This window comes from Mustela nivalis (assembly GCF_964662115.1).
Source record: "Mustela nivalis genome assembly, chromosome: 18".
Classification (NCBI taxonomy): domain Eukaryota; kingdom Metazoa; phylum Chordata; class Mammalia; order Carnivora; family Mustelidae; genus Mustela; species Mustela nivalis.
This window is the reverse complement of record NC_139037.1, coordinates 12776781-12798573: the sequence shown is the minus strand read 5'-3', so window position 1 is coordinate 12798573 and position 21793 is coordinate 12776781. Positions and strand designations below refer to the sequence as shown.

At 45.0% G+C, this 21793-nt stretch overlaps 1 protein-coding gene across 6 annotated transcripts in view; it reads left to right on the top strand.

Annotated features, from left to right (window-relative positions):
* The window catches only part of HYDIN (HYDIN axonemal central pair apparatus protein), a 381505-nt gene that overhangs the window by 265887 nt on the left and 93825 nt on the right, over positions 1-21793 (top strand). For all 6 annotated transcript variants that reach the window (XM_082712191.1, XM_082712193.1, XM_082712188.1 and 3 more), the window contains 10 exons: positions 2539-2666; positions 3098-3234; positions 3468-3595; positions 3732-3923; positions 4260-4409; positions 7069-7308; positions 11825-11993; positions 14610-14789; positions 15244-15417; positions 18169-18339. In XM_082712191.1, coding sequence (XP_082568317.1) covers positions 2539-2666; positions 3098-3234; positions 3468-3595; positions 3732-3923; positions 4260-4409; positions 7069-7308; positions 11825-11993; positions 14610-14789; positions 15244-15417; positions 18169-18339 — 1669 coding nt within the window. The remainder of the gene's footprint in view (positions 1-2538; positions 2667-3097; positions 3235-3467; positions 3596-3731; positions 3924-4259; positions 4410-7068; positions 7309-11824; positions 11994-14609; positions 14790-15243; positions 15418-18168; positions 18340-21793) is intronic.

Here is a 21793-nt window from a genome sequence, read left to right as displayed (position 1 = left end):
ACAGCAAGTCACTGAAGTGTTTCAAGTGGAGCCTTGGGTAATCAGATTTGCATCTTTAAAAAATCTCTCTGGCTGCCCTGTGGAGCTCCGAGAAGCTCTCAGGGGCCTGCAGAGGATGGGAACAGATGTGCTGAGGTGTGCTCAGTTTCTTAGAAGCTGATGGGGTAACTCTAAATGAGAGGTGGTGGTCATGTCAACAAGGGTGATGACACAGGAGGTAGGGAGACTCTGGTAGTTTCAAGAAACACTCTGGAGGTAGAATGATCAGTGATTAGGGACTGGTTGGATGTGGGGGTGAGGCAGAGGTGACCCAATGAGATGGGAAACTTGGGACCTGAGGAGAGAGAGAGGCTGGAGAAAGTGCTCTGAGTCACCAGATGGTCATTGTGATCACAGGAAAGGGTGAGATTTCCCGGGAAGTGGACCGAGTGAGCAAGGGAGAGCATCGATCCAGAGTAGAGCCTCTGGTCTCCAGCAGCTTAGTAGGGGCAGGGGCAGGCAAAGAGGTTTAGCATGGTGCCTTCGAGGTGGGAGCCCAGCCAGGAATTGGTCTTTTGAGGGAGAGAGTGACCCAGCTTGTAAATACAGGCTGCCCTTGTGCCCTTGTGCCCTTGTGCCCTTGTAAATAAAGGCAGCACGTCTCCACTCTGCTCACAGCATTGCTGGGTGGCTCCTCAGCAGAGCCTTAGCCCCGCCATCTCTGGCGGCCCCTCCAGTTCCGGGCTGGGGCTCCTGAGAACCGGCTGAAGGCCCCGGCAGAGCGAACTCATCCTCCGGCCCAAAGTAGCGGGCCACCTCTCCTGGCTCCGAACAAGAACGGGGTGGGCTTTGCTTGCGTCGAGATGACTGGACACACCTGTCGGTGACAGATGTGCCTCTCCCAGCAGCTCACCGCGTCGCTTGGTCTCATCATGGGCCCCTCCACACATGAACCTTCCCGCCTGGCCCCATACCTAAGGTGTGAGTCTTCGAGAACAGTATTTCTCAGCCTTTTTTCACTCTCACCTCCCAGGACATTTTTTTTCCCTAACCCTCTCCCCCATGAAATAGTCTTATTATATTAAAAAAAAAAAAAAAAAACTCTTTGAACACTTTGACAATAAAATTTTTTAAATTTTTTATTTTGCAATATCTATAGATTCACAGGATGTGGCCAAAGAGAAACTATTTTTCCCAAAGGTAACATCTTACATAACTTGTAAGACATGGTACCACAATATGAAAACCAGGAAATGGTCGTCAGTACAAGCTACAGAGCGTATCAGATTTCCATTTGATTTGCGCTCCTTTGTGTGTGTGGTTCCACGTAATTTTTTTGTACATGTAGGTTTGTCACCCCTACCACAATTAGGGTACAGAACTGTTCCACCACCACAAAGATCCCTTGTGCTTGAGGAAATAGAATTAAAAACAAAATCTCCTTCCAACCCAGAGAATCTCCCCACAGAGGGAGAAGAGGAAAAAAACCAATTTTATTGTTGAATAAGCCTTAAACCAGGATGTGAACCACATTCTAGACCATCCACTAAGAGATTGCAAAGACAGAAAGAAATTTCAGCCTTTTATATAACCAAACATATGACCTCTTATATACATGTTCTCGAGGTAAACACTAACTAGCCCTTAAGTAAGAACTATAACTAACTATAACTAGTCCTCAAGTAAGAGAACTTGACGGCACCACCTGTCATACATCATTCATCCTGAATTCACATGGTAATCAGGGCAACCCTCTGTGCTAGAAAGTCGGATTTATCCAGAGGGAAACCTCTCGTGTTTGCAGGCTAGAGCCCTCTGAACTCTGGCTCCTAGCCTCTCACAGAAACTGGGAGGTGGGGCCTCTGTCTTACCTGATGATCACATTTTGAAGAGAAGGTTTCCAGGGCCTTAAGGAAGACCCTGTTGGGCTATAAAGCTGACCAGAGTCTTATGTAGGCTTTAAGAAGATCTATATGTATTTCAGAAAAACAGAAAGAACTCACAAGCTTTTGAAGCAATTTGTCCTAAGAAAAGGGAGTGGGAAGAAGTCTCTCCCCTTATTTTCAACAGGGAGAATTCAACCTCTTATCTTTCATCTGCGTTTGGCCTTACAAGCTACTTCTTCATAACCACCCCCCAATCTCCTTTCCCTTACCCGTGGCAACCACTGTAGTTCTCTGTTTCTGTACTTTCACTATTTCAAGAATGTTATGTAAAGAGAATCATTCAGTGTGTAACCTTTTTCATTGAGTGTCATGCCCTTGAGATCCATCAATATCGCTAGTTCTTTCCTTTCCATTATTGAGGACAATTCCATGGTGTGGACATGCCTGTTTACCGCCCCCTCCACCCCCCCCCCCATGGAAACTGCAGTACCACAGATACACTGTATATCTGTTTGTGTTGTGGCCCTTTGGAAGGCCACAAATCACTATAATATCTAAAATTTTTCATCCCCCACTTCCATGAAGCAATTCTTTCCCTCTTAGAGATGATTTGCCCCATTGAGAATGCATGTTCTAGAAGAATTTTCTCACTTGCTGTTCTCTCCTACTCCAGTTAAGTCCTCAGCTCCAGATGGAGGTAGAGCGACTTATAGTCCAAGGCTACGCCATAGAACATCAGAAAACAATTATCCCCGATTCCACAGATGACCTGAGCTATCGGAGTCGTCAAAAACTAGCCAAGTGAGTGTCGTTCTGTTTGGGGCTTGTTTCAGAGGGCATCAGAGCAAACGGTGTAACCCATCAGAGTGCAGCCTGAGTCAATTAATGGTTGGTCATCTAGAAATGAAATCTACTCACCTCCTGTATCTGCCATCCTCCAGCACAACCAGGAAGGTCTGTGCCTCTGAAAGACAGAAACCTCTGGCTTTGCCTAATGGAGAGGCTGGGAAGTTTCAGGTTCATGAGGGCCTAGGGTGAATGTGTTTTGAGATAATGACTGAAACAGCAGTATGGACTCCTGGGCGTGGGGGAGCTTCTTGTTGCTAGTCTTCTCTCTGGAGGGTGGTTCTTCTCCATCCCCAAAGACAAAATTGTGACAAGAGGTAGAAGAGAACAGCACAATCTCTGTTTTGGAAAAGTGACTGGTAAAGAGAGATCGTTAACTGTTTCAGAGTCCAGCTGCCAGAGTATATCCTGGATTTTGGCTACATCATCCTTGGTGACGTCCGGACACATATCATCAAGATCACCAACACCAGTCACTTCCCAGTGTCCTTCCATGCAGAAAAGCGTGTCCTTCATGATACAGGTAACCAAGCTAGGGAGACCTTTTCCTCTTGCCCTTGTCATTTCTAACAAGGTGCCCAGCTGTACTGTTCTGCTAGAATTGTGTTCACGTTTTTTCTGGGATCAGCTGAAAGAATTCCTGGCCCATTAACTGAGACTTGAAACGGTCATCCTGCCCCAGAAGGACTCTACCTATGGCAGCGCTTGTTTTCTTTTTCTCTTTCTCACAAGGAAATGTTGTTTATCTCCGTCTAGGCTTTAGTACTGAGTTAGATCGTGTAAAGAATCTCCCTTACTGTGAAACGGAAACATTTGAAATCAAATTTGACCCACAAGGAGCCAGTCTTCCTGTTGGAAACAAAGAGGTCATCTTACCCATCAAGGTACGACACAATGCAGGGTCCAGCTTGTCATCCCCGGCTACCGTTACCCCGAGAATGAGCCACTTACCACTTCAGAGCCCCAAGTCTTCTCCCAACCCCATGCCACGTGGTAACACCAGCTTTATGCCTGTTCTAGGTGGTCGGAGGGCCAACAGTTCACATCTGTCTCCAAGCCAAGGTGACCATTCCCACTATGACACTGTCTTGTGGGAAAGTGGAGTTTGCCACAGTTCAGTGTGGACAGTGCCTCGTGGAAACTGTTCAGTTTTCTAATCCTCTCCAAGTCCCTTGTGAATGGTTCGTCCACAGCCATAAGCCAGTTAACAAGGTAAACGGGTTGTGGCCCATTAGTCTGCTTCTTCCATCTCCATTTTGGCCAGAATCATGATTCGAGACCTTCACACTTCCATTATTTCAGTCTTCGGTTCGAGACCTATAGTGGCAACCGCTGCTTCCTAAATACAATCTAAGCACTTAGCCCTGCATTCAAGGACTTCCCAGGCCATGCTGTCTGGGGGATGTCTTACTTATCTCTATAGCCCTGGTATCTACCCATTCCCTGACAGCTGGGAGGGCCTCAGTAAATATAGGCTGACTGAGTGGAGTATGGAATAAATCTGTTTTCCATAGTAGATGATCTAATTGTCTAATATCTATTAACCAGCTGGAGAAACACATGCCAAAATACTTAAGACGGAAACTCCATGCTGAGTTAAAGCCAAAGACACGCATCTTTGAGATCCAGCCCATGTCTGGGGTCTTGGATCCTGGGGAGAGGTCCAATGTGCAAGTGAAATTCATGCCTAAAGAAGAGGTAAGCTTTAAAGAAATGTGGTCCCATTCAGACTTTTGGGGTTTTTTGAGCTTTCCTCCAAGGCCCACTTGTTGAGGCTGGTGTCCAGGGAATCTGAGTGACCTTGGCTTTGGCATTGTGATAAGGACATTAAGTACTTGCTTCATGTAGGAGCCGTGTGACCCGGTAGTTAAGAGCACCAGCTCCAGAATCGGATCTATCTAGCATGTCAGCTTTTATCGGCAGACCTGGGTGAGTGGCCTTCTGCTTCTGCACTTGGAGGCTGTGCGGCTTTGAGTAATCTCTTCGCCTCTAAACCTCAGTCTGCTCATAGATAAAATGAAAAATAATATCACATGTCAAAAATCCCCTATTGCAATTCTAAAATCCAATAAGCTCTGGAAACCAGGGGGGAAAATTTCATAAGTTTCAGACCCAAACTCATTTGGTGGAAGAAACCTCATCTGAACTGACAGGAGACTACTTAACCTTTATTTATCCACTTAGTTTATGGACTCAAACATTGCAACTGTGGAAATAGTAGTGTCTGATTTTTAGGGGACCTCCCCAGCCCCGTGGAGGATATTATATAACAGAGAGTCTGTACATTGTTTACCTTTTAAAAATCTGAATTTGAAAGCTTCTCGCTTGTAGGATTTCAGTTAAGACAGTATCAACCGGCCATACCTACTTCCTAGGGTTATTTTGAAGATTAAATGAATTAATATGAATAAAACACACAGCAAAAGGCTCTCTACATAGTAAGTATCTCAATAACTATTTACTATTGTCATTGGTCATTGGAATAATAAGAAGTACTTCCCAGTGGATGTACTCCCTGGGCTTTGTAGGCATTTCTTTTTTGAATACCATTAACACAAAGCTACTCCTAGCAAAGAAACAGAGTAAAAATAAAATCCTCCAGCCAGAGAGGATCTCAAGGGGTTACCCTGTAAAGACTTGTGCTCAAAGCTGAAGGCATTAGGGAGATGGCTTTCTCTCATTTATTCTTTTAAAAGAAGAAAATCGATGTAGGTTTTATAGAACGCCTACAGTTAACGCCCATTTTCCTGGTAATGGAAATGCTTTGAAGAAATGCTGTAGAGTCTACAGAGAGAAAGAAGAAAAGCGAGTGACTTCATATCTGATTCTAAAATAAAACCCCTGCTTCTTTCATTATCAAAATCTCCCCAACCCTGTCTTTGAAAAGAAAAGAGAATTAATATGTTTGTCATTCTTAGAGTCTTAAGACTTTTAGGGGTTTTCTTATCAGGGTTGCCAAGATTTGTGGTACTTAACTAAAAGAGGGACATATCAGTAAATAAATTTAAAAAAAATAGATCTATTCAGGTGCTCCATAAACATTGAGTTAGAACGGGTCAAAGTTAATAAAGTGTTTCCACCAAGTGGGAGAGCAATTTATTGGCAATATGCAAGAAATTGATTAGCCTTGCAACTCTGTCTCTGTCTCCTTCAGCATCGGCACCACAGGAGAAATCACAGATGTTATACCAGATGTTCAGAATACTCCGTTAGAAAACAAGGAAATGAATAAAATGTCTTAGAAATATTTCCATAAAAAGCAATCAAAATATAGAAGTTTGGATCAAAAGATGCTAAGTCCATAGTTACATAAAAAAAACCTCTTAGCCAATAATTCATTTTCTTATTGTCTCCAACAATATTTTGTGGGTGTGAATCTATGTCCATCCACATTCTATCCATCTGATTTTTCCTTCTTGAGCTAAGATTCTTAGAAACTCTTCAAATTGTGAAGCTCTCCAAACCCAAGTCATGAGCTTAACTATATCAGAATGACCTGGGCATGTGGTTAAAAATGCGGATTTCCCAGTCTTTCCCTCTCCCTGTCAAGTCAGGATCTCTAGGGATGGGCCTTTGGATCCACATTTTTAATAGGTTCCCTAGTAAAACAAGATTAGGATAGTTACTATCCCTATCAATTGGTATTCAGACTGTAATTATATCTGATAAACTGAATGCCCCCCTGACCATCCCTGACCCGCCGCTTAACTGTATTTTCAAATAACAGAAATATGTTCATTCAGAATCTACCAGAAACAGACTTGGAGACAAGGATTCAAGTGCAAGCAGATTAACTGAGAAGTGCAGGAAACACTGGTGGAGAAGTAAAAGGTGGTCGGGGAAGAGAAGGCAGCTAATAGGGTGTGCGAGTGAGCCAGCTGCCTTGGAGACTGGAACATAATCCTACTGGGATACTCTGAGGAAATGGACAAAATGCACATTTCAGAACTACCACTTCCCAGGAGCAAGGAAACTGAGGTGTTTGAATGGTAGTTCCTTAGTCACTGGTTGAGGATTGCTTCTAGAAGATGTTAATCCCAGTACTTCTGCCCTGCCCTGCCCGCATGCAGCAGGGCCCATGACATGAGAGCAGAGGTACAGACAGTGGAGAGTCTGAAGGATGAGCGTGGCATCCAAGGGGCCTTCTATGAGTGATGAAGCACTTGGCACACTGCCAGGCATGCTGGATACCCAGTATTAACGCAGAATTATAAATTGTTCTCATGCAATTTTACATAAAAAATGTCCTCTCTTAATGTCAGTAGCATCAGTTTTGTCCCCACCTGGTTTCCAGGTTTACATTGCATGTGACAAAAAAACAAAGTTAAGATGCTTATTCTGTTTTTATGTCTTCCAGAAATTCTACAGCCAAACCCTGGTGTTCCAGATTTCCCAGAGTGCTCAGAAGCTTATGCTGCTGGCACAGGGGCAAGGTCTAGAGCCACGATTGGAATTTAGTCCTTCGGTTCTGGAGCTGGGGCCTCTGCTGCCTTATGCACCTGGAGACGAGGGTGAGGTGGTGGTGAAGAATCCCTGCAGCTTTCCCATTGAGTTTTACTCCTTAGAATTTGACCAGCAGTATCTCTTAGAAGAGAAGGTGAGCAGAGGCCAAAACCAAATTTCATTTTCCTCCCCATGCTGGGCCCTACCCTGTACTGATGACAACATCCTCCTGACCTTTGCCACTTCCTTGTCAGTTTAAATATCACTTTGTAGCCTTCCTTGACCTCCTTCCCTTGCTGTGATTAGAATTTGTTGCTTCTTTGTGATCTCATGACACATTTTAAACAACTAATTGAAAAACTAATTATTGCTCATGGGCTCATGGTTAAAATTCAAACTGTAAAGAATGTAAGCAGCAATCATTGTATTTGAAGTGAGTTTCTTGTTGACAGTATGTAATCGGGTTTTTAAAAATATATATATTCTGGTAGTCTCTGTCTTTAATTGGTATATTTAGACCATTTCCATTTAATAAAATTAATTTTAGGGCTTAAATCTGCCACTTTTTTTTTTTTCTGTTTGTTCTGGGCTACATTTTTTCCAATTGTTCCTCCATGTACTTTTTAAAAAAAATTTTTTAGAGCAGTTTTAAGTTCACAGCAAAATTGAGGGGAAGTTACAGAGATCTCCCATATAACCCTGACCCCCACACATACATACTTGCCTCTTATTATCAACATCTCCGACATGTAACATGGTACATTTGTTACAATTGATGAATCTACATTGATATATCATAATCACCCAAAATGCACAGTTTACGTTTGAGTTCACTCTTGGTGTTGTACATTCTGTGGGTTTGGACAAATGTCTAATGACCATGTATCTACCATTACAGTATCATACAGAGTATTTTCACTGCCCTAAAAATCCTCTGTGTTCTCCTACTCATCCCTCCCTCTTCCCAACCCCCGGCAACCATTGATCCTTTGACTACCCTCATAGTTTGGCCTTTTCTAAAATGTCATATAATTGCAGTCATACAGCATACCTTTTCAGATGGGCTTCTTTCATTTACTAATATACATATAAGTTTCCTCCATAGCTTGATAGCTCTTTTTTTAATACTAAATAATATTGCATGGTCTGGACATCGCAGTTTTTTTATCCACTGACCTACTGCAGGACATCTTGGTGGTTTCTCAGTTTGGACAATTATAAATAAAGCTGCCGTCAACATCCATGTGCAGATTTTTGTGTGGACATAAATTTTTATCTCCTTTGGACAAGTACCAAGTAGCACAATTGCTGGATCGTGCGGTAAGAGTATGTTTAGTTTTAATAAGAAACTGCCAGAGAGTCTTCCAAAGTGGTTGACCATCTTGCTTTCCCACCAGCAGTGAGTGAATGTTCCAGTTGTTTCACATTCTCATCGGCAGTAGATGTTGTCAGTGTTTTGGGTGTGGGCCATTCTGATAGGTATGTAGCCTGCCTTGTTTCGATTTGCATTTCTCTGCTGACCTCTGAGGTGGAGCATCTGTTCATATGCTTATTTGCCATCTATCTGTCTTCCTTAGCGAGGTGTCTGTTAAGGTCTTTGGCCCATTTTTTAATCCAGTGGTTTGTTTTCTCTCTGTTGCAGCTTAAGAGCTCTTGACATATTTTGAATAACAAGTTTATCAGACATATCTTTGGCAAATATTTTCTCCCATTCTATAACTTGTCTTTTCATTCCCTTGACATTGTCTTTTGCAGAGCAGAGGTTTTTAATTTTAATAAAGTCCAGCTCATCAATTATTATTTTTGTGGACTCTGCCTCTGGTGTGTTTCTAAAAAGTTGTCACCACACCCAGGGTCATCTGGATTTTCTCTTGAAGGCACATTCTAGGAGTTTTATGGCCGTATGTGTTTCATTTAGGCCTTTGATCCATTTTAAGCTTTGCAAAAGATGTCCCACCCATCTAGATTTGTGCTTCTTGCATCCGAATGTCCAGGTCTGGCATTGTTTGTTGGAAAAACTATCTTTGCTCATTGCAATGCATTTGCCCCTTTGCCAGAAGTCACTGGACAGGTCACTTGGGTCTACTTGGATCTCTGTTCTGTTCCACTGATCTAGCTGGGTCTGTTCTTACCATCTCCGCCCCGTTCCGCTACCTTGAGGCTGGGATGTATAAACTATCCCTTTATCTAATACCCTTAGTACTCTACCTGTTAGAGACTGCTTCATAGTTCCCTACTGTGAGCAGTTATGAAATTAGCTACTAATTTCTTTTTCTCTCTCCTCACCACCCTCTAACTTAAAATGATATTCTTCTCAATTAATGCTTACTGGGTAATCATGTCACGTGCACTCACTCCATGTTTTGCTTCTTGTATCGTATCTGTCATGTCAGAGCTTACAACATTAGGATGTCAGAACCTACTTGCTATCACTTAGTCTTAGTTCTGTATTTATGTGTGTTCAGTGTTCAGCCCCAGTCCTTGTGATGAAACTTCTCCAGTCACTTCTGTGTGGTCTGCATTGGATTCCTCAGGAGGGGCTCACGGGAGCGCTATTTGCTGTTATATGCCTGGTATAACTATTCACCTGCAGCCTTTATGCTTGAAGATAGTTTTGGTTGGATATAATACCTTTTGCTTGGTTTGTACTTGAATATCTTAAATGCATTGCTTCATCGTTTTCTCCTATGCTGCTCATGAAATCTGATGCTTGGTTTTTTGTTGTATATTAATTCGTTATCTACGGCTGCAAAACAGATTGCTCCCAAGCTTAGCAACTTAAAACAAGAAGCGTTTGTTATCTCATGTTGTCTGTGGGTCAGAAATTAGGAATGGCTTGGCTAAGATGGTTCTGCTTCCTCGGGACCATCCCCCAACTCAACCTGTTTGTCTTCTGTCTTCTTTACATCTAGTGTTTATGCTCTGCCTGATTTAGATTCTGCATCTAGAAGTTTCTCTCAGAATGGGAATTTGTCCCTGTAGACAGGAGTCTTTTCATTAGGTATTCATGAAGTGCTCAGTGGCTTCTGTTGGCCCCACATCCTCTGCTGTGTGCCAGGTTCAAGGGAAAGGTGAAGCAAAGGCCCTGAGACATGCGGCAGGCTTCATAAGGAGCACTCTCGGGAGCAATACCAGGAAACAATAAGGCGAGCAAACCTGGTCAGAGAGGTGAGCTGTGATGGGATTATAGCAGAGACCTCGGCGGACCCCACAGGGAGCTCCAGAGCTGGGCCAGCCCTTCAGAATTGCCCCATCTGAAGCAAGCTGACCAGGACTTTGTGTGTCTGCATCACCTAGTCTTTGGAATGTTCTTTCCTTTCCCCACTGACCTGCCATGCCAGCTCTGTCCTGTATCAAAGTGCCATATGTGAATGGATCTATTCTAAGCCTTCTTTTCTATATGATCTCTGGTCTACCCCAATATCATTTCCACACTGACTGTTACCCTACCTTCAAAAGTCCTTGTATCTAGTAGGGCAGTCCTCTCTCTTTATTCTTCTTCATTAATGTTTTAACACTCTTTTTATTTTAAGATTTTATTTATTTGAAAGAAAGAGAAAGCATGAGCCGAGGGGGGCGCTGAGAGGGAGAGGGAGAAGCAGACTCCCTGCTCCACAAGGAGCCCAACACTGGGCTCGATCCCAGGACCCTGAGATCATGACCTGAGCCGAAGGCAAATGCTTAACCCCCTGAGCCACCCATGTGCCCTAACTCTTTCTTTCTTTCTTTCTTTCTTTCTTTCTTTCTTTCTTTCTTTCTTCCTTTCTTTCTTATCAGTTTTATATTCAAGTATAATTAACATACATGATTATGTTAATTTCAGGCGTTTCAACTATTCTTAGCTCTTTATTCTTCCACATAAATTGTAGAATGAGCTTCTTAACAGTGGTTTTCACACAACTAAAAACAGTGATCCTAGAGAAGGAAAGGTTACTCAACAAAACAGAGTTTTCGCGTAAATTAGGCCATATAGGAAGCGAATGCTTTCTAGAACTCTATTGTTCTGTGTCTTATAAATATACATACACACTAAGGTTACCAGATTTAGCAGAAAGAAAAACAAGTTACACAGTTAAATTTGAATTTCAGATAAAAAACATAGGACATATTTTACATGGACATTTTTATACTAAAAAAAATTATTCATTGTTTATCTGTAATTCAGATTAAACTGCACATCCCATATTTCATGTAACAACCCCAAAACGCATTCCCTCCCTAACCCCACACTCCCCCCTGACACATTCATGCATACACATACTTAATACCATTTTACCAGTTTTTCCCTGGATCATCTGTTTATGAGACAACCGCCTTCCTCGTCTAACATTGCTCCCCACAGGATTTTTCAAGAACATGTCCCTCGGAGTGGATAATGGAGCTCTGTACTTTTGTCAATGGGAAAAAAACAGTATATGTTATTTATAAAACAAGAGGAAAATCCTCTCCCACATGTGAAATGCCCAGGCTTAAATGGGGCAAAATTCAAGATCTTATATCCCCAGATTCCCGGCCAAGCCTTTCTTTTTAGACCTCCCGGAAGGCCCATGCTACACACCCCTGCCTCAGGCAGGAGCCAAGGTCTTACAAGGTGGGTCCGCAGAGCCTGTGAGGGCTGTCAGGAGGAAGCTTCCAGCCAGCCAACAGCCGTGGCCCTCCTTCTCTTGCAGATCTTACGAACGCTGAAAGGCTACGATTCCTACAGCACCCTGCTGCTGCCCCCCCGCCTTCCGGGGGACAAGCTGCCCCCAGAGCTGTACGAGTACTTTAAGGAGATGAAGCGGTCGAAAGAAGAGCAGATGAAGGCCAAGTATCTGGAGAGTCTGGTCCAGGAAAACGGTGAGAGCTCAGTGCCAAGAACCCGGCTTCAGCACCTGTCCTGGCGCCCCAGAGGCGTGCGTCCTACAAGGCCAGCCAGGCCTGTGCTAGGCGCCTCACAGATTTTGTTTCTAACCCTCCCAGAATGGGCCTGTCATCCCTGCTGCATGGAAGTGGAGATGGGGGTACGTTCTCTCTGTAGAGTCTAGCGAGGAGTTAAGACCTCAAAACATTGGGTGCAGGCATTAAGGAAGGCACTTGAAGTAATGAGCACTGGATGTTCTATGCAACTGATGAACACTGAATTCTCCCTCTGAAACCAATAATACAGGATATATTAAATTTAATTTAAATAATAACAGATATAGGTATAGAAGAACATGTGCTAGATACCCAGCCCCGTGCTGAGGGCTTTACACATAGAGATGAGAAACTAAAGCACTGACAGGCCAAGTCCACAGTTTGAAGGGGTAGAATCAGGATTCGAGCCCAGATCTCTCTGGCTCCAGAGTCCGTGGTGGTAACCACAGTGTTCCATAGCTTCTGTGTGAGCCCAAGTGATGCAGTAACACATCCCACAGGGTATAGCTTGGTGTCCTAAAAGAGGTAGGTAGTGGGGGTTCACACAAGGAAGAGGTTGGCTCTCCATGGTCCTCAAGGCCAAATCCCAATCATAAAGCTTGACTGTGCTCTTATAATGTGACCTTTCCTGGCCCAGTGTCCCTGAGTTACCCCATCATACACCCATGGTGCTCCCTTGTGTGCACTTGACCTTCAAGGCTCCTGGATGACCTGTAGCATGATGCATGCTTCTCCTTCCTGCTTTCCATGCTCATCCCGGAAATGTGCGCTCCCTGCTGTTACTCGCTTTCTTTCTCTGTGTAACAGTCATCGTGTGTGTAATTGTTTTCTTCGTGCCCGTCTGCCCCCCCAAATGAGAAATCCCCATAAAGGCAGTGATCACACGTTCCCCATCTTAGTGCCCAATAAATATGTGCTGTGAGAGCAAATGAATGAGCTGAATAAAGTCCATTTTGTCCCACCCTTGAGCTTACCTTGCCTCTCAAGGAAGCTGATCAGAGAATACTAGTTTGTCCTTTTAGGACAAAGATGAGAGAAGACCTCTCCCTGCATTCTCCTGGTCATGTCATTGAGCACTATTGGTACTCAGATGCTAGAAGTGCCATCATGGAGACCACACACCGGGGGCTTAACCAACAGAAGTTTGTTTTCTCACACTACAGGAGGCTCAGTGTCTAAGACCAAGGTGTCAGCAGGGTTGTTTTCTTCTGAACCTCCTTCCTCGGCTTGTAGATAGCCATCTTCCCCTGGTGTTGACATGGTCTTCCCTCTGGGTGTCTGTTCAAATCTCCTTTTAAAGACCACCAGTCATACTGGAGTATGGATGGAATAGGACCCCCATATGACCTCATTTTAACGTTATTTGCCACTTTAAATACAGTGACATTCTGAGGTATTGGAGAATTAGGATTTCAATGCACGAATTTTAGGGGAACCAATTAAGCCTATAACAAGCTGCCATGATGTATGTTCCAAGAATGGAGCTGAAGTGTGGTAAACAGATCACTAAAACAAGACCCTGTGTTTGAGAGCCCCAGGGTCAGGAAGGAGGAGGGAGGACAGATATTGACACTCAAACCCACTGTCATGGAGGCGGGCGGCGGGGGCACGGGGGTAGAGAGCTGCAGGCGCTGCCAGGTACAAAGGCGTCAGGACCTCAGAGAAGGGCCCTGTCACTCTGGTCCCCATCCTTACAACAGTACAGTGACAGGTTCATTTTTTCATTTGGCCCACTGAAAGGTGGCGGAAAACAGGGACCTAGGGGGCCAGAGGGGACCGGGCAGGTGCATGCTCTGCTTTTCCCCAGGGCTTCTCTCAGCCTCTGCTCCCTCTGCTCTCATGCGCACACTGTCCTCCCTGCTTCCCACGCCATGGCCAGCAAGGCCGGTCCCAGGAGAGCTCCGACCTCTCTGCCTTAGATGTCAATGCCCCACGCCTCCCAGGAGCAGTGTCTTGGCCCCACCCCGGGGGGAGAGGGGACCATTTTGTGCAATCACAGCCCAATACCCCCATTGGAATTGTGAGATAGTGCCAGTGGGGAGGGCGCTGGGCAGGCAAAATGGTAGATGTTCTTAGCGAGGCCATGGACAAATGTTCATGACACGTTAAAGGGGAAAACAGGCTACAATTGGGATATACACTATAATCCCAAGTTCAGCTTTGAAAAAAGGAAAAAGGAACAGTCTGAGAACTTGGAGCTCTCCTGTTCTGGCATCATGAATTGCAGTTGCAATCACCATTTCTTTGTCTTTCCGTCTCTTTTGCCAGTGAATTTTCTAATTCCTACTCTTCTGAATTTTGCAAATTCCCTGAAACAACTGTATAATTTTTGTGGTTTTTTTTTTTTTATGTTAAAATGTAGAAACACTCTGGGCAGGGAAAGTTCTTAATAGCCAACCGATTGCTGTTCTCATTTCTTGGGGTTGGCTAGTCCAGGGTGATGGTGACCGGGTCAGTGATTCTCCACTTTATCTCTCTCTCATTTTGTGTCCCCATTGCCCCTGTCCCCCTCCCAACTCTTCTGCATGTGTGTTTGCATCCTTGGCTCTCGGGCAGAAGAGGAAGACGGGCTGTCGTCAGATCTGGGAACCTCGGCCAGTACAAAGAGGACCTCACTGAGCCAAGGGATCTCGGTCACATCCAACCTCGAAGAGCGGCACCTTCCCACGGCCGAGTCCAAGACCTACCCAGATGAAGAGGAAGATGACGAGAGCCTGGAAAAAATCATGTTTCAAAGTAAACAAGCATTTTAATGTTTTGGTAACAGTTCTCCCTATGCAGAGTTGAGAAGACTGTCCAGTTCCTCTTTACTTTTCTCCCGGCAATGCACCCGCAAGCCTTCTAGCCCTGCTGGGTGTTAATTCTGCATATGAATATGCCATCATATTTATTCAGCCATTTCCTGTCATGCTGCAAATTCAGCTCGTGTCTAGTATCATTTTTTTTCAGCAGGGCACATTCCCCCAAAACAGAGTTAACAGTCAGAGAGTATATTTCAATTCTAGCGGTTGTGGACAAACTATTAGCCAAAAAAGTCACTGCCATGTGAGGGAGTGAGAATACTTGCAGCAGGTGATTTGTAAAACAAAAGCGTCGAAGAAAGGAAAAGTTGTTCCCCTTTCTACTGACCGTGTGAATCCCAGGCGTGTCCACATGCACTTACTTACACACGTGTATTTTTACTTTGCAGCTGACAAGTTACAGAGCATTGACAGCCACTCCACAGAAGAAGTTGGAGAAGTGGAGAACAACCCAGTAAGCAAGGCGATCGCTCGCCACCTGGGCATTGATATTTCCTCAGAAAGCCGCATATCCAAGAACAGGAAAGGCATCGCCATTATCATCCATGGGACACCCTTGTCCGGTACGCACGGCCCTGAAGGGTTGCCCCTGTGGGGTTTATGGTGAAGGTCGCATATGTAATTTCTGAGACAATAAAAGACTCTTCCATTTGAAATTTATATACCACAGGACTATCCCCAAACTACTCAATTGCCAACGTCAGAGATACAGGGTTAGAGAAAGAGCAGGGACCCCTTATTTTTAATTAATACGTCTCTGACTTGTTTGAGCTTATATTCTTTCAATAATTTAAAAACATTAAACTATAAAAGAAAAACCCAAGACCTGAAATCATTTAAAAAGAGAGGGGGAAATATGTACAAATCTTTTGAACTGGCCACATTCCTTCTATAAATTTATCTTGGGAAAATATTTAATGACGCGGACGAAGATGAACAGTGTGGCTGCGCACTGCAGCGTGGCTTGCCGTAATGAAAAACTGGGAGCAACTGAAGCATTCAGTGCAGAAGACTGGTTACTTAAGCCTCAGTACATCCGTAGAGTAAATTAATTTGCCACTAAAAGTAGTGCCGCATGCACCCTTGTTCATAGCAGCGTTATTCACAATGGCCAAAAGCTAGAAACAGCGCCACTGTCCATTGACAGGTGAATGGGAACATGAAATGTGGTCCAATAGGCTATTACTCAGCCTCAAAAAGGAGGGAAATCCTGACACCTGCTGCAACATGGATGAACACTTAGACATTATACCGAGTGAAACCATCACCCAAAGACAATTGCTGCATGATTCCACTTATATAAAGTACTTAAAGGAGTCAGACCCGTAGAAACAGGAAGGAGAGTGGTGGTTTCCAGGGACTGGAGAGAGGGAGGGAAGAGGGCTTATTGTGTGGTGGCTACAGGGTTTCCATGTGGGAAGAGGAAAAAGTGCTGGAGTTCGATGGTGGTGACGGTCACACCACAGTGTGAATGGTGTAAGTTACACCACATGTAACTTACCCGTACACGTACCCATGGTCACGATGGTAAATTTTGTGTGTTCATCACCACAGTTTTTTCCAAGTGCCGTAGAAGTATGTTGAATGAATAGAAAGATATTCATAATACATCATTTTAAGTGAGAAAAAAATGTCATCCTTAGGATTTGCAATCTGTCTTAATTTCCTATTGCCGCTGTGATAAGCAGCCACACACTTAGTAGGTTGAAATAATATAAATTGATGTCCTTTCTGAAGATCAGAAATCTAAAATGTGTCAGGAAGGCTGCATTCCCACTGGAGGCACATAGGAGAGAATCCATGTCCTTGTCTTTTGTAGCTTCTAGAAATGTCACCTGCATTCCTTGGCTCAGGGCCCCTTCCTCCATCTTGAAAACCAGCATCATAGGGGCGCCTGGGTGGCCCAGTCAGTTAAGCATCTGACTCTCGATTTCAGCTCAGGTCCTGATCTCAGGGTCATGAGATCATCCTCACACTGGGCTCAGCGCTCAGCAGAGAGTCTGTTTGAGATTCTCTCCCTTTCCCTCCACCTTCCCTGCTCATGTTCGTTCTATCTCTCTCTCTCTCAAATAAATAAATAAATCTTGGTGGGGGGGGACCAGCATTGTAGTGTCTTCCAGGGTCTCTTCCTTTGCTTCACCATCATATCCCCTGTTCTGACCGGCCTTCCTGCTTGTCTCCTGGAAGGACCCTTGGGGTTACCCTGGGCCCACCCAGACAGGGGAGGATAATTTCCCGTATCAGCATCCTTAATTGCAACTGCAAAGCAGCTTTACCACCTAAGGTTAACATTTCCACAGGCTGTGGGCATTTGGATGTGGATATCTTTTGGAGGGGTCTTTATTCAGTCTACCACAGAGCAGGTTTCTTTTTCATAAGAAATATAAATACATGAGTTGTACATGCATACTTAGTAGCCATAGGCTAAATGTCATATCTCTGGCTGAGCAAATTGTGGATTTTTTTTTTCTTTTCTCCTGTTTATTTGTGTTTTCTGCTTTCTTTTTCTTTTTTTTTTTTTAAGATTTTATTTATTTATTTGACAGAGATCACAAGTAGGCAGAGAGGCAGACAGAGAGAGAGGAGGAAGCAGGCTCCCTTCCGAGCAGAGAGCCCGATGCGGGACTCGATCCCAGGACCCCGAGATCATGACCTGAGCCGAAGGCAGCGGCTTAACCCACTGAGCCACCCAGGCGCCCCTCTGCTTTCTTTTTAATGAGAAGACATTTTGAAATGAGAAAAGATCCACACAAGTTACTCTTTAAACCAAAAAATCTTCCCATTAGAATCAAAGACAGTAGAACTACAAAAAAAAAAATTCTTTTAATATTTTATTTATTTATTTGAGAGAGAGACAGAAATAGAGGGTACTCAAGAGTGGGAGGAGGGGCAGAGGGAGAAGCAGACTCCCCACTGAGCAGGGATCCCGATAGGGGACTATGATCCCAGTACCAGGAGATCATGACCTGAGCTGAAGGCAGATGTTTAACCAACTGAGCCACCAGGAACCCTTAGAGCTACAAAATTTTTAAAGATCATGAATGAATCACCTTTTAACTGAGGAGAAAATTCAGAGAGGCTGCGTGTTGCCATCACGCTGTGTACGGCTCACTGGTGGTAGAATGAGAACCAGAATCCATGTGGTTCTGGTCTTGCCTCTGTTTTCAGCTGCCACATCTGGCCATATTCGAGACTTAAAGGCAAAGCACTTGGAGAGCTCACTTTATAGCGGTCTCCATTCTAGAAGCTTCTTCTGTCTAGAACACTGAGCTGCTGAGAGCCAGGAAATTCAATCTCCTGACACTTTTTTACAGGAAAATCAGCCACTGCAGTCAACATGGCCAAATACTACAATGCAGCCTGCTTGAACATTGACTCCGTCGTGCTGGAAGCCATCTCCGACGGTAGCAACATCCCGGGGATCCGGGCCCGGGAGCTCTGCATTAGGGCTGCCATAGAGCAGTCCATGAAGGAAGAAGAGTCTGGTAAGAGCCATTTCCCCTGACTTGCTGGGCTCAAGTGCCCAGCACCCCTGCTGCTAATTCCCATCGTCCTTGTGTCCCACACTGAACTTCTCCCCCCACGCCTGGCTGAAGGCTGACTTAAAGCATGCTGCCAGCTTAGAGCCCAAGGGAGGGATTCTCTCCACCAAGCGTCTGCAGCTCTCCATGCTGCCCGGGACAGGTACACACTTGGCACTACAGGGAACAGGACAATGCATAGGATGCAGCTTCCACCTTTGAGGGTGGCCCATGGAAGGCAAGCAGACAGGGGTTTGTTCAGAGTAGAGGGAAAGAACATGACAGGAGGGCAACTTTGGGACGGCTGGGTTCCAACAAGCGTGATCTCGGGAAGTTTTAGTGGAAATGAGCTTTGAAGGAGCAGGTGAATGTTGACAGGCAAAGATGAAGACAAGGACATTCCAGCCCAAGAAAGCAAGAAGCTGACAGTCAGTCAGAGGTGGGGAAGTGGGTGGAGGCCCATCATAGTTGACCTTGATGCCTGGATTATGAATTTGGGTTTTATTTTGAAGGAACAGAGGGGTCAGGTGGTTTTCACCCTCGGGGAGAAGCGGCCAGAGAGTCACTGTGGAAAAGCAGCAGCCCTTGTAACGTCTTATAAAGGGAGCAGTGGACATGCTGAGGATGAACAGGCGTGGGCCAGCCACCCCAAGGAGGGCTCTCGACATTCCAGGCAGTCACGTCAGGAAACCAGGAGAAGAGCGATGTTGTTTACCAAACTAGGAAACATGGGAGGAGAAGAAAGCTTACTGGCAAGGAAAATCAATTGAGTTTTGGACCTCACTGTAATAAGGCCCGGTGTGGCCTACATACCAGAGGTTGGGAATCCCAGTTCCATCGGGTTGTCTAAGAACCTAGAAGGCAGGACAATGTGAAAATATACTGAAGTAGAGTGACTGCTCCAAGCGGAACCACTTTTATATAAATATTCATAACAGCATAACGTCAGTTCTTTCTTTCTTTCTTTTTTAAGATTTTATTTATTTATTTGACAGAGATCACAAGTAGGCAGAGAGGCAGGCAGAGAGAGGAAGGGAAGCAGGCTCCCTGCTGAGCAGAGAGCCTGATGCGGGGTTTGATCCCAGGACCCCGGGATCATGACTTGAGCTGAAGGCAGAGGCTTTAAAACACTAAGCCACCCAGGCACCCCATTTTCTTTCTTTCTTTTTTTTTTTTTTTTTTTTTTTTTTTTTTAGAGAGAAAGAGAGCAGGGGGAAGGGCAGAGGGGGAGGGAGAGAGAATCACAGGCAGGTTCCACACCCAGCATGGAGTCTAATGCAGGGCTCGATCCCACGACCCCAAGATCATGACCTGAGCTGAAACGGAAAGTTGGACACTTAACCAACTGAGCCACCCAGATGCCCACAAACCAGCATCTGTAATAGTGTACCGTGTCTACTAACCTGTTGATAAAAGTGGCTGGGGCTTTCAGGCGTGTCCTCTCCTCTTAGTACCTCTGCACGGGATGCTTAGAGAAATAGAGGAGTGTTTGCCGGGAAGATAACAGAAATAGCTTTTTAGTAATGTAAGGGAGGAAAAATAATTTTCTCTCTGTCCTTCTGAGTACTCGGCTCTATAATAAAAAATTCATAAGAAAAAAGCAAGTTTGGTGGCGCCTGGGTGGCTCAGTGGGTTAAAGCCTCTGCCTTCGGCTCAGGTCATGATCCCAGGGTCCTGGGATCAAGCCCCGCATTGGGCTCTCTGCTCAGCAGGGAGCCTGCTTTCTCCTCTCTCTCTGCCTGCCTCTCTGCCTACTTGTGATCTCTGTCTGTCAAATAAATAAATAAAATCTTTAAAAAAAAAAAAGAAAGAAAAAAGCAAGTTTATTAACATGTTTATCTTATGTGTACGCGGGAGATGCTCAGGAAGAAATGAGCTGGCTTACAATTTTGAATTAAATACTGTCTTCACGGGGAAAGAAGAGGAGGGAGGTAGTCCTTGTGGGGGAGAGCAAATGAGTTTTAGGGAAGATGAGTAGACCCACAGAAGAACCGACGAGGGTAGATGGTTTGGTACATCCCTGGTGGATGTAACTGCCAGCGTGTGGCTTTGGGACAATGGAGTTCCCTTTGGACGCCTCTCTTTAGTCAGATAAGGGAAGTTAAGAGAAGTCTTCTTCCTGTGTTTGCCCACAGCTCAAGTGCCCACAGCTCAAAAGATAACAGCATATTCTGAGATGACATATCCAGAACTCTGCTCATCGTATTTTGGGGGTGGCCTAGTCTACCTTCAGTGGGAACTCCAAGCTGAATCACAATTCTGGTTCTCTTAGATTTTTGCTTCCTTTTCTCTCAACTAAACTACACTTCACAGAGGTCTTTGGAGCTGTGTTGGTGTCCCATGACACACTGGGGATTCTAGTTTCCAATCTGAGAGGGTAATATCAAGCTAAAGACATAACTGGGGGAGTCTTCCTCAACAAAATGAGAGGTTCAACTGCTGGAAGAGAGGAAACCAACTCAGAAAGTTCCAGAAAGGAGCACCTGGGTGACTCAGTGGGTTAAAGCCTCTGCCTTCAGCTCAAGTCATGATCCCGGGGTCCTGGGATCAAGCCCCACATCGGGCTCTCTGCTCAGCAGGGAGCCTGCTTCCTTCTCTCTCTCTGCCTGCCTCTCTGCCTCCTTGTGATCTGTCTGTCAAATTTAAAAAAAAAAAAAAAGGAAAAGAAAAGAAAGCTCCAGAAAGAGGAGAGGGATGGAAAGAGACATTGGGGAACACTTACATTTTAGGAGGAGTGGGTGAAGGAGAAGCCAGGAAGTCCAAGAAGGCAGAGTGAGGAGGCTCAGAGGGCTGGGCAGTCAGGAGAGCAGGGCGCAGGGAAGTCAGGGAGGCTGGCTTCAGAGCCCCCATGGTCTGGGGGACCATTGCTGACTCATTTGTCTCTTAGGCCCTATCACTGGTTCATATACCACTTCCACGACTTCCTTATTCTACGGTCTGCTGACCCCGCCAGAATGTCGGCTGGACGCAGAGATGCGTGAGAGTTCTCGTCGCTGCGGTACCCCCAGCCCCTAGCATGGTGCCTGGCACAGAGCAGACACAGAGTAAAGACTTCCCAAAATGTATCGAATCAGCGAGGGAATGTAGTCAGAGATTGCATGAGCCCTGAGAGAGGGCCACTGTGGCTCACAGTTCAGAGGTCACCGGGCGCTTTGGAGAAAGCCCTTTCAAGGGAGGGATTAAACCCAGACCTCTACCCGCTGCTCGCTGTGGACGATCCTGCCTGTCCCACACCGCAGCCACTGGCCACTTGACATGTGACCCGTCCAGACTGAAGTGTGCTGCCAGGGTGGTTTTTGGAAGAGGTGGTATGAGTTCAAGGCTCTTCTATACTATAGCAGAGTAACCATTTTATGTGTTGTTCACATGTTGAAACAATCACATTTTGGATATAGAGGGTTAAAGAAAACACACCATG